The 13,383-nt window shown below is 42.0% G+C and overlaps 1 protein-coding gene across 1 annotated transcript in view; it reads right to left on the reverse strand.

Annotated features, from left to right (window-relative positions):
* Positions 1-13,383, reverse strand: part of zc3h3 (zinc finger CCCH-type containing 3) — a 63,037-nt gene that overhangs the window by 12,225 nt on the left and 37,429 nt on the right. Inside the window, exons 5-8 of the mRNA XM_051377222.1 lie at positions 6,936-7,108; positions 3,695-3,773; positions 3,184-3,339; positions 2,189-2,258 (exon numbers count right to left, since the gene is read on the reverse strand). Of these exons, the coding sequence (XP_051233182.1) occupies positions 2,189-2,258; positions 3,184-3,339; positions 3,695-3,773; positions 6,936-7,108 (478 nt within the window). The remainder of the gene's footprint in view (positions 1-2,188; positions 2,259-3,183; positions 3,340-3,694; positions 3,774-6,935; positions 7,109-13,383) is intronic.

A 13,383-nucleotide genomic window follows, 5' to 3' on the forward strand; every position in this document is an offset into this window, starting at 1 on the left:
AAAAAAGAGTCTCCTGGTTAAAACTGCAGCCTCCAAATATTATAATATATAAGAAAAGAAAAGTTAATGTGTAAAGAACTGCTTTTTTTTTTCTCCCTCACAAATTATAACTAATTTTTTCTGTTCTCCATAAGACAATAAATAACTGACATGTACATAAAGAAAATACAGGCAGCAGGGGTGACGAGAGCATGAGATTAGATGAGATTATATAAATTTGTAAACAGACATGCAGATCTAAAATCACACCACCGTCATGTACAGTTCACACATGTCCCATGTGCCAAGCAATCTGTCACACTGAGCAGCTAGATTACCATAATTGCAGTTGACAGCGGCAGAGTGAGAGTGAATGTGTGTCTTGACAGCGTGTGTGTGTGTGTGTGTGTGTGTGTGTGTGTGTGTGTGTGTGTGTGTGTGTGTGCGTGCGCGAATGCATGTGCACGCGGAGAGATCTACAGTTGGGTGTGCGTGGGCGAGCCTGGTGGAGGCCGGTCTAAATATACCACTGAGGGGCTTCAGAAAGACGGAGAGGGGGAGGTCGCGGGGAGGCGGAGTGTGAGAGGGACTCCTCCTTGTTGGGATGGGATCAGTTCTACCTAATTAACTGCTACAGAAATATTTATCCAGGCTGTAGCTCGTCCAGCTCTCATGATGTGTTTATGTGCTCTGGATGTGTGCGCAGACTAGGGCAGTGGTGGAGGGAGGGGGGAGAAGCAGGGTGGTGTTCCCGGTTGTGTTGGGGGGTAATGCCAGGGGTGTAGGCTCGGGAGTGTCTCGTTACGAAGTATTTGTGGTAGTGGGGGGACAGCAGGGTGGGGGGCAGGACTCAGGACTGGGGCTCGCCTATCCACAGTAGTGCCTGGATCAGGTTCTGCTGGGTGTATAACCCCATTACCCCCCTCCCCCTCCCCACTTCTCCCCAAGACCCCCATACTGTCCCGTTTAAGGGTTCCACATGTAATAAGAGCGGGAGTATCCTGTGGAGGGATGGGCCAAAGGTTTGGGGGTGAGGGGGGGCTGTTGGAGAGGTGGCATTACAAACAGACAGCTGGGCTCTCAGCACTTACAGGCAGCAGTGTGACAACCAACACAGGTGCAGGGCATTGTGTGTGTGTGTGTGTGTGTGTGTGTGTGTGTGTGTTTGCAGGGTGAGGCAGGGCACCTGTTGTAGGGTTGTTTGTCTCAAAGAAAAAAAAAAAAGGTTTTCTTTTTTGAGTCGCTACACTTTCCCCTAGACGGGCAAGACACACACACAAACACACACAGTCACATCCTCCCAGCTTCCAGGGGACACGACTGAGTTCGTCCAAATGATCAATTTGAAATTGAGGAGGCAGAGTTTTATTGAAGCTGCATGCAGGAACAACTTCCTTGAAGGTCGAGCAACAAAGACCTAAAATCTGCTAATAACAGGATTCTCTGCACAGCCTTTAACTGATACGTTGGGTGATTTGTAAAGGGCAAAGTAGTTAGTAGCATGGAGTCAATGGTTCAAATAAAATATAGGAACATTTCAGTTAGTAACATTATTCTAAAAATATGATTGTAATTTATTTTCCAGCGTCACTTTTGGTCGATGCCCAGGGTGATGCTCGCTCGCACCTACAAACTGTGTTAGCACGAGCAAACAAGACGCTGACTGCACCTCACTTAACGGCCACTGGTGTCAGTTGTTTTCTGAAAGTTAGAGATTACTGAGTAGCTGTCGCTCCCAAGCAGGAGAAGATGTACTAAGGTGATGTGAAGTTGCTGTATGAGCAAACCAGATCAAGACTGTGGTGGACTGTCACGTTTAAAAAAAAAAAAAAACAATCATAACAAATGTTTCCAGCAGTGTTACACACATTCACAAGGAAGGAGGTGATGAGGGAAGAGAAAGCAACACACACAGATTCATCCTGTCGGTCAGTAGATCCAACAGGTGACCCTCAGTCACAAGCTCCTTTACCCATAAGTCCTTCCCTGAACTCTCCATCTGGTCAAGTCTTCCTGACTCTTTCCTGTGTCATGGAAACAGGAGCCGTGCCAAGAACGCAAATACGATCCACGATGACTGTCCCCAATAGTGTGTCATCTTATACCCACACACTGTACCCAATCCTGGCCATTGCAATGAAAACCCATAAAACACTATGTTGTCCAACACATAGACCGGGTGTATGTGAGTGCATGTGTGCATGTGTACCTTCTCCTTTGCCACCTTGTGGGAGAATGGGCAGGTACCATCTGCCTGCTTGCACGTCCCTCGCAGAAACCTGCACATAAACGACAGAAACAAGCCTGAGAATGCAGCTAATAGTGCTGTGTGGAAGTGTTTCTGTCCATTGTTAACTTACCATTTGATAGTTTTCTTTTAATGATTCACTCAATGTGCCTCAATAGAGAAACACAGTGTGTCATGTGTAATTTAATTGTAGGTTAATGTCATGGCCATTGATTTTTTACCCTCAGTTTGGTATGGTGAATGTATTTCTTTGTACCAAGTATGATCTTGTTGCACATGCATGTTAACACACACATTGTCCTAAAAAGTTCAAATCCTTTCTAGACATGTTTTGTGTACAAAGACATATGTATATTTTACTTTATCTTCTGTTTTTGATATTTAATAAAGAGATTTTTTTCCTATTACGTTTTAGATCAGTGGTTCTCAAACTGTGAGGACTGTTGGAGCATTGGGTCACTGCAGGTGGGGCGTCGATGCCCAGTGAAAAAAAGGAACAAAGTTGAAGGAATATGCTTTATGTAGGGAGAATAAACAAACAGGAGTTTACTGATGCTATTGCGCTGACCTTTATGTCACTAAAATTCAACTTGGATCCCTTTTTTTTTTTTTTTTTGGTTCCTCTATCATTGTTAGGGGGTCATTTCTATGACTTTAATATAAAGCAACAGTTTAAGTGTGAGGGAGGAGAGAGACGAGGAATGTCATGCAATAACGATCCCCAGCTAATCAGGGGACATTGCGGTCACAGAGCGTAAGAAAATGAACAAGACTTCCTGCACACGTGATACCTGAAATAACCATCTGGCGTACAGTGGGTCCACTGGCAATGAAAAAAGATTGTCCATCTTTACTGCAGATCGGCGATCAGAACTCTAATCTCCCCGCTCTGTGCTGTTCACCAGCCTGAACTTCCAAATATGACAAAATGGGGCGTTGTTGTGTATTTGTGTTACCTGGTGCAGACAGCCACCTTGTCTGGGTCGTGGATGTAGGGACAGCTGTTGCCACGGTTACACTTGCCGAAGCGGTTGTAGTACATGCAGTACTGCTTCGGCTGCTTCTTCTGACGAGCATGTCGGATTATGGCGAGGCTCCGTTGGACTGCCCGGCTTGTTCCAGCAAACACAGACAAACCACAGGTATCAACAAATCAATCACAAGCGGCTTGTGGTAACTAGAGAGGACAAATTATATATGATTGGAGTGTTAAACCCCTTTGAGGAGCATTGGGTAGATGTATCCACCATATGCTAATTTTAATTTTAAAGATTACTTCGGGCTTTACAGGCCTCAGTTTACAGTGATGAAAGGCAGTTAATATTAGAGGTGGGAGGGGGCGGTAGGGGTAGAGGAGGATCAAATGCTAAAGTCTTGGCTGGATTTGATTGCATGATAGTGCTATTGTGTGAAGACGGCAAACAGGATGGGAAGAGATGAAACAGGTTAGTGTTGTGAAAAGCTTACCTGGCTAGATGACGAGTACTGAAAGGTCGGTTGAAAGCAGGACTCATGGATGAGGCCTGGCTGGTGCTGAAAGACCTTCCTAAATGTGGAGAGAACAGAGACATGAGAAACTTAAATGATATTTAAGAATCCTCATTTTGAATACAAGTATATGAAATAGAGCAGCAACTAATCATTTTCATTGTCGATTAATCTGTTGAATGTAATGGATTAATCGATTAGTTGTTTGGTCCGTAAAATGTCATAAAATGACAAAAAAAAACAATGGCAATAAAAACAAGGCGATGCCCTCAAATGTCTTGTTCTGCCCACAACCCAAAGAGATGAAAAGATGAAAGAAACCAGAAAATATTCACATCTGAGAAGAGGAAATCTGAAAATGTTCTCAAAACAACAGTTAATCGATCAATCGACTATTCCTTGCAGCTCTACTATGAAAACACAAATACTAGAACACACCGCGTCTGCAGACTGCACGTGTGTGCAGACGATATGGAAGTATAAAGTGAACTCATAAAGTATTTAAAGTATATTCAAGCAACTGACCTGCAGCTGTTCGTGTTTTTCACTTTAAAATGTGTCACCCTTTGCCTGTATTACCAGTGATGATATGATACAATGTTCAGGAGCAATTTCCTACAATACATTAACTCCTCCTAACTGACTTATGTTGTGAAATGTTACCACAATATTACAAGCAATTCATTTTAGCATGGTTATGAAGACACGGATACAGCAGAGGTCGGCTTTTGTCTTTATTTTAATTTATTCATCTTTTCTGATGTATGTATCTTGCATGTCTTGATGCTGTTTTATTTATTGTTTAAGTTTTATTTAAAATAGAAAATTAAAAAAAAAGCTATTATGACTATTGACGTCAGATATGACAGAAATGAAGCTGTCCGAGTGTGTGTTTGTTCAGCCAGATGCAATAACAACCTGATATGTGCCCGGTTATTTATACTGCGGTGGTTTGACACATTGGTGCCAAAGCCAAACGTGACGTCCAGCTCAGTCTGAAAACATCATAAACACTATGTACCCAATGCACTGCACAAACACGGGAGGGAAAGGTGTGTGTGTGTGTGTATGTGGGCAGCTATTGGACGCCATGACAGGAGTGGAGAAGAAGACAAGGAGGCAAGGAGGGTGAGGTTACAGATGGCAGTTGATCTCATTCAGACCTCTAATTTTGGAACTTTTTTGGCTGTTAAGGCTCTCATCAAGTGTTCTCTCTGGAGTGATTTAAGCAGAGCAGAATTACAGGCCGGTGGCTCCAGACCAGGAACAAATGTGAAGCTCGCTGGTGTAAGATGTGTGACTGGAACTCCTCCTGGGGAGACACCTGAGGCGCATTTCTGGAGGAGGCAGGAATGTGTGTGTTGGTGTTGGGATGCCGGTCACGAGTGGAACAGAATGGGGCTCTTCAATTTCACCTGCAGGTGCTACAGAATGTGTATAAGGGAGACGTGTGAAGGAGGTAGAGGCAGATCCGGGCTTTAATCTGCACCGTCCAGTTCTCCCGACCCTCCCCCTCGCTGCTCTGACAGATGACAACTTTATTATTTCAGATGGCAAATCCAGCCAGCTCCCATAAGTCTATTAGAGAGCATGTGGACGGAGCTGCAGCCACAAACATGAATAAACACTTCTTTATCACCTCAGGGTGCACACAGACTCACTGCCCTGTACTCGCAATACATGTCCTGGATAGGGCTGTGAATTAAACCTTATGATACCCGTAGCACTGACTATTGAACACTATTAAGTTTGAAATGTTATTATTAAATGATTGGTCAGGTTCTTATTCTTTGATTAGACAGTTCCTCATTTAGATGGAAATTTTGCGTGTGTTCTTGTACAGCTGCTGGTGTGTAGAAAACCTTTAAGAAGTTGTGTCACTTTTGTTAAATAAAGTAAGAATTATGTAGAAAAACAAGTATCACATTGCCAGACCAGGTATCATATTGCCAATAGGGATGTACCCGACTCAGAATTTTGCCAGTCGTATCGTATTTGGCTATTCAATACGAGGATCAGACCATTTGTTTTTCTCAGTTCAGCACCACACTAAACTCTTAAATCAGCACTTTCTGCTGTTCCTTGTGTTTTAGCCCACGTTTTAATGCCTTTGTCATCTGCAATGAAAAACACCAGATTTCCCCAGTCAGAGAAAGTAAAAGTGTGCATCCCTGCTCATAGTTCAGCCATAAAAAATCTTAGCACACCACAGAGCGTCTCTCCTGCCGGGCTGCTGATAGCGTTGTCGGCCTTAGAATCAATCACAGATGACGGCAGTAGAGGAGGTTGTACCACCAGCTGGTTCAAAAGAGGTTTAGCCGACTTCACTGGAGCAGAGAGCATCAAAGTAGCCCCTGCCCTGTTATGTGCGGTCACGCTGCCCTCCATTAACTATCACTCCATTTCAATCACATTGTGGTTTGGGGTCATTCTGAGTCTTGGTTTGTAAAGATTACACTCTGCCATGCTGTTGCTCTATGTACAATGATGCAGCTAAAAAACAAAGGTGCAGTGATTCGACTGAAACAATGCGAGACAATTTGGGGGACTTCTCAACTAATGACTGAAATTATTGACTTTTCAAAATTTCTTCCCACCTAAAATCTTGGATGAACAAACTTACAAACCACCCAAAAACCTGTGCTTTTACTACAATAAAATCTGAAAAGTAAAAAACAAAAACAAAAACTAACCTTCTTGATTTTCTGTTTTTTGCATTTGATAAAAGACTCTACTACTATTTATGAATTATCTGACAGCAGGAGAGATGAGAACATTTCTGAAATGATTCTGCAGCTCTAACTTAGACTTAGACTTCTCTTTATTCTAAGTCTAAGTCTAAGTCTAACATTAGCGTGTAAACCAAGCTCCAATGATACAGAGGCTGCACCTGAGCTAACCACAGCTGATGGTGCGCCCACTCATGCTGTGGTCACAACATGCAGCAGTCTACCATATAATACTAAATATTATAATACAGATCAGCCTTTGTCTACAGTTCAGAGCAAACACAGACCATGAGCTTCATAGAAACTTGGATGTGTAAACTCATTAGGTGTGTTTTCTCTTAATAAGTTTTCCACACCTTAGCTGCGAGTAATCGCAGTCCTGTAATTGTCTTCTTGGCTTGAGAAAGAACTAGATCTAAGTGCCACAGGTTACCCGTGGGATTGCACAATATCCGGACAGAGTGTTGTGTTTTACATTACAGTGACGGTACCTGTTCGGTTGATTGACATGTTGGACCCCACGGTGCGGGACAGCTTATTGGCTGACACCCGGTACAGGGAGCCACGAATCCAGCACATGCCTTCATGCTTGCTTCTTCTCCAGTGCTGAGAGGATGACGGGTGTCTGTCGTGGGGAGATCGCAGGCGGCTCTGAAGGAAACTCCTGAGAGGAAGAAGGAAAGAAAAAGACAAACGGAGACAAACAGATGAAATAAGGGATTTTTAACTTAAAGTTATATATTCCTGACAGGATAATTCAGTTTTATTACAACTTTAAATGATGATAATTATCTGTTCAGCTCAGAAATTCTCCGTCAATCTGAGCTGGAATGATATTATCTGCTCAACCCTCCCTCAGTTACACCCCTCTTTTGCCTATCTTCCCTCAAGCTCTTCCACTATATCTCCCCTCCTCACTTTATGTTTCCCATCCTCTAGTCTCCCCTCCTTCCTCTCTCCCTCCCTCCCCCCTTTCTCCCTCCCATGTCACAGCACTCTGTTAAATTGCTCCTCTAATGGAAAGGACGGCAGTGTGGAAATGGAGAGAATTGAAAAGAGGAGAGGAGGAAATCAATGAGATAATAGGCAGGGCAGGGGGCCAGGGCAGTGAGGTTGGCCCCTACACTGGAGCGTAGAGACCACACACACACACACACACACACACACACACACACACACACACACACACACACACACACACACACACACACACTCACACATACGGTATCACAACACACTCCTGCTACAGTATGTACAGTACACACAATCACAGGCCTCTGCACACACATGCTCACCATTCAGAAGTCACTCAGTAGGCTTGAGTATGTGTGCAGCGACTGTATGTGTGTGTATGGGGCTGCTGGGTGGTGGTGGGGTGGTGCAGGGGTTATGGCGATAAATTGCGCTGTCCTGTCACTTCTATTTGGGGCGGATTGGGGCTGGTGTGCAGGGTGCCGCTGGAGGTAATTTGCTGCCGTATTTCAGATGGGCTGGAAATGGGTTTAGAGCGAGAGTTCATGCCTCCCATTACAGAGAAAAGAGAGGGTTACCCCGAATGCACGCCGCGCACAAAACAACTGACACGGATGCTTAACACGCTGCAGCCGGCGGAGAGCTGCTGCACTGCTGCAAATAAGAAAGAAACTGAGCAAATATCAGCCATCAGCGGCGTTCACGTACATGGTCTACCTGACTGCGTGCCATAACTCAGCAGCACAGACACTCAGTTTCACTGATACAAGATCAGTGGCTGCCCTACACAGGGCAACTGCAGCCAGGGGAGCTGTAATGGAGGCTAATGTTGGAGTGCTGACTGCCACCCAGGGAGGCTTAAACAAGGACCGGGCGGCCTGGGGAGCCACAATGGAGGTTAATGGGGATATGACATGAACAGTTAACACAGACGGCAGTTAACCCTGACACAGGGCTGCAGCCAGGGGGGTGACCAGGGGGTGTAACACCTAGTCTGTGTCCGAACCTCAGAGTGATTGTCCAGCTGAAAGGCTCACACATTAGCGTTTACTACTGTTTTAATTTGTAGTATGTTTAGAAAATGTTGTCCTCATCAAAATGCAGTTTCTCATTATTGTTTCCATGAATTATTGTTTCCATGAATTAGGTTCAGAAAGTGTGTGTGTGTGTGTGTGTGTGTGTGTGTGTGTGTGTGTGTGTGTGTGTGTGTGTGTATAACAATATATATATATATATATAAAAATAATAATAATAATAATAATTAAAAATAAATTAAAAATAAAATAAAAGATAAAATATAAAGTATATAATATATATATATATTTATATATACTTTATCTTTTATTTTATTTTTAATTCTATTCTGAAGGTTAGGGATTTTAATTTTAGTCTAATGTATGTTTAATGTATGTTTTGTATTTTGTATGCTACTGGATACTTGAGTTTCCCTCGGGATAAATAATCATATCTATCTATCTATCTATCTATCTATCTATCTATCTATCTATCTATCTATCTATCTATCTATCTATCTATCTATCTATCTAAATCTTTAACAGAACTGAAAATAGATTCAGACTAAGCTGCCAGCTTCGAAGCACTGTTAACATGTAGAAAAAGATTTTATTACAACCATGAACACATCTGTTATGTGCTGTGAGCCTCATTTGTGGAGAAATAAAGTTCTCAGACTTCTGTGTGACTGTACATACGGCCATGTGAATGGGTTTCACCCTCAGGCCGAACACCATTAATGTAAACAGCCTCTTCAGGAGCAGATTTCCTTTGCAATAACGTAAACTGCCTGTAATGATAGGAAGGAAGAACAGAAGCAAATAGTGTAAGCAACATAAGAATCAAACCATCAAAAAACTGATTACATCATTTAAAAAGGAGTAGGTTCTCTCTCTCTCTGTCTCCAGACTCTCCTTGGCCCGTTCCCAGCGATGCCCTTGACCTCCAGAGATATATTTGTTATCAGACACCCTCCAGGTCCATCTAATGCACAAATCCTCCCCTGCTGGACAACCACGTTGTTTCAGGGGGAGACCCTTTGTGTTGAACATTGCACAGATATCATAAAGTACTGCCTTCCTTTCTGCTACAGGGCCTGAGGGAAACATCCACACAGTCAGCCCACAGACTGCAGAACCATATAAAGCTGAACTAATTCATATCTTCTATTACTATGGATAAAACGACAACACGTAATGCAAAAATCCATTTTTAGCTCTTTGTTCTGGTTTTCAGACACATTTACTGTTCGGTCTCAGAACGCTTATTGTTTTTGATCTGCAAAACCCACTCTAAAACGCTAAGATAATCGCTCTTCGCTCACCATGAGGTAGGGCACATAACATACTGCAGACTTGTAGAGACAAGTCAATGGAAATAAACAGGGCAGTCCAAACATTTACTACTGCTTTGGGTCTGTATTTCAGAGAAACCGAAACAATATTTATGAAGTCAACATGTTTGAGGGAGTTTCCACCCATATAGAACATACAATGTAAACAGTGGGTGTAAAGTCTAGTACCAGTGAAAAGTGCAGAAGGGTAATGACATTATATACAGTCACTCAATATGGATGTTAACATCTTATTAAAATGCATTATTATTATTATTAAAATACAGCTCAATGTCAGCACTCAAAGTTTGGACTGCAGAGTACAGAGCCACAAAAAATGTCTTTCTATATTTGCTGAATCTTTATTTTTTAGAAGGATGAGCAGAAAAGTAACAATAAAAATAATTATGGCTTTAGTAATAGATTGTATTTCTGTGTTCATTATCAATTAATCAGTGGGAAAAACATTTACTGAATTATTTAGTGGTTTTGGTCTAAAAATTGTTAATCGAAACGTACCCAAGTCCCAAAGTTATGTCTTCAAATGTCTTATTTTGTCCAAACAAAAGTCAAATACCCAAATACATTCAAATTATGATGACACGAAAAAAGAGAACAGAGGAAAGTCCTCACATTCAGGAAGCTGGAGACAGAGAATTTTTGCTTGATGAACAACTTAAACCATAAAAGTCAGTTAAATTTGTCAGTCGACTAATCAATTAACTAACTGTTTCAGTACTTTACATTCATTTAGTTGTGTTGTAAAACAAGAAGACAATGACTGGAGGTCGCAGTAAAAGAACATTAACTCCCCAAAAACAAAGAAAGAAATATGTCGAGAAAAGGAAGAATTGAAGGAGGGGGCAAGGGCATGCAGAAACTCCCCTGTGGCCAGTCTGCACGCGTATGCACGTATGCACGTACGTGTGTGTGTGTGTGTGTACAGGCAGGTGTGTGTACGTGCACTGCTCCGACCATGCGATGCACAGATAAAGGAGAGCGCGATTCAGCACTACCAGAGCTGTTGATGAATGATCCGACTTTTGTTTTAGTGACAGGGAAGAATTTGGAGGGTCGCGCGACTGCTCAGAATAATGCTGCCCTTGTCTATTTGTCTGCAACCCAAGCATTAGTAAGCTCATATTGGGAAACAGTTACCCTTGAAACAGAGCACAGCAAAAACAGTCATCTGGCTAATTCCAACAGTAAGGACTGCTGCTCTTCTTTAGGCACTTAAAGGAAACCAAAGCAGTGTCATTACGCATCACGACCCCATCAAATCCAACTTAAAGGGAGCCGACTATAATGAACAAAATCCTTGTTTAGGGTAGAAAATAACACTAAGAAGCAACCCAGAGAGTATTTGTGTAGAATACGGGTGTGAACAGCAGCAGAAGAGGATCATAACACACGACTGGAGGTGACTGGTAGATGACTAATGTGATAAGTAATGAGTAAATGAATGAATTGGGGTATAAAAGCCGATGAATGGGGGAGAGAATGCGGGAAAAGGAGGAGAGAAGTGAAGAAGAGGGAGCGCTGCTTCACTTTATTGCCCAGTCTCTTACATCCTGTACTGATCGATACTGAAGCACTAAAGGAGATGAGCGCCTGGACCGAACGTGTGTGTGTGTGCGTGTGTGTGTGTGTGCAGATGTATACTTTCAAAAATAGTATACTTATTTGGGGGTGGAGGGTCCTGCAGTGTTGGTTGCTTTAATATTCATGTCAGAATTAAGAGTGAAAAAGATAGATGCAAGTAGAAGCTAAATAAATTAGCATGAGAATAGGATGAATTCAACCAGACAGTCATATGTAAGACGTGACAAAATATATCTTATTAAATAGAAAAGAGAGAAAACAGAAAGAAAGAACAGCAACATAGCAAACACGTGGATAAAGGAAATTAAAGGGACAGAGGAGAGAAAAATAAGGGGCTATGAGAGAGATGAAGGGAGGGTTGGGCTGTAATTTATCCCCCCGTGTGCATGCTTTACGGCTTTCTTAATTCAACTCCTGCTACTATTAATGGAGTTAATGTTGAGATTATATCTATTTTCTGGTGGCGGGGGTTGAATTACTGCAGCCGATATCCCCCGCCCCTTCAAACTGCCGCCCAGCAGTAAATCACCCGCCACGCTCGTTACGGCTGAAAACAGGTAAGAGCACGACATGCTGGGTAGGGGTAGGGAGGACCTCTCTTCCTGTGGGCCTGGGAGAAGGAAAGGTCTGAGACTAGCCAGTTGAGAGGGTTTAGGCAGTGAAGTTTGTGAGTGTGGTGTGAAAATGCACATTGTGTTTTCCTCGTTAACGTTTTAATTAATTTGTTTTTAGATGTTGCTCTGGCGCATTTTCTTATATACAGCAGTTTGATTTGCCTTGATTGTGTCCAAAGGTGCAATACAAATAATCTAATCAGACAGATACTGACAACAGGCTGGTGTAAATCTCAAAATAAAGAATGTGTGTTCTGTTTGCTCTATCCACTTAGCTTGATCTGTAGTGGAGGAGGATTTACAAAGATTTGGATTAGAACGTTTTTAGTCCTATTAGATTAGTATAGTATATAGTACTAGTATAGTATATAATAGGACTAGATTAGTCCTAGTAAAATCTGTTCTCGACAGATGCAAATGAACAGCATGTCTTATGATTTCTGTAGTCTAAAAATGCTCACTGAAGATCTCAAGACTGCCTCAAAAAGCCTCTATATGTGTTCTAAATCTTTTTCATGTTTATACTCTGCAGGTGTTAAATAAGTATTATCTCTGCTTAGAGCTGGAAGTATAATTCAGTATTAGAACATTTTATCTTCTCGTGGCATCGTTTTACATCTTTTGCCCAAATTTCCCAAATGAATGATGTTTAGTTAAAAACTACTACGCAAGAATTTCCACTGATGTAAAGCATAACAGTTTTTAAATGTAATCTTGCAAACATTTGCCATTTGCGATACTATATACTGTAGATACAGAAAATATTCGTATTAATATCATGATATTGGTTGGAGCCAATATCACCGGCCTTATTGGTGCCTTATTGGTGCTCTCGTGTCTTCTGTCCACGCAAGTTTTCATTTCTTAAGGTCATATATATAACATTAAAACATAGCAGCAAACAATTATTTGCTACGTGAAGATAAAGTGAACTAGTGTCCTGACAGAGTGACTGCCTGTGTTTCTATCGCAGCCTCTCTGTGGTTTGTTTATATAGCCGGTCTGCTCTGTGTGCAGCTAAGTAGAGCGACCAAAACTGTTTTTATCATCTACATCTGTGAATTAAGGATTTATTTCACCAAATCAGAGTTGGTGATTGTTGGAACAGTAAAAAGACGGTTTTGGTGAGTTTTATTTTGCTTCTGTCCATTTTGAATGAAGTTACGATTTTACAATGTTGTGCAAAGTAAAATCGTCATTTTTGGAGTCTTCTGCCAAGTGATAGTTATATTACGGCTGTTTCTGGTGAAACCAATCTATCTCTGTAGGGATCCTTTCCATAATGTCAGACACAGAATAACAATCTGAACCTGTCAGTGGAAAAAGCAAGCACTTGTACTGGATTTTGATGGCCGGATTTGTCCTGAAGGATGAACGTTAGCTTAAAGTTGTGTCCATGGCAGC

This window comes from Dicentrarchus labrax, unplaced genomic scaffold (assembly GCF_905237075.1).
Source record: "Dicentrarchus labrax unplaced genomic scaffold, dlabrax2021, whole genome shotgun sequence".
NCBI classification, from domain to species: domain Eukaryota; kingdom Metazoa; phylum Chordata; class Actinopteri; family Moronidae; genus Dicentrarchus; species Dicentrarchus labrax.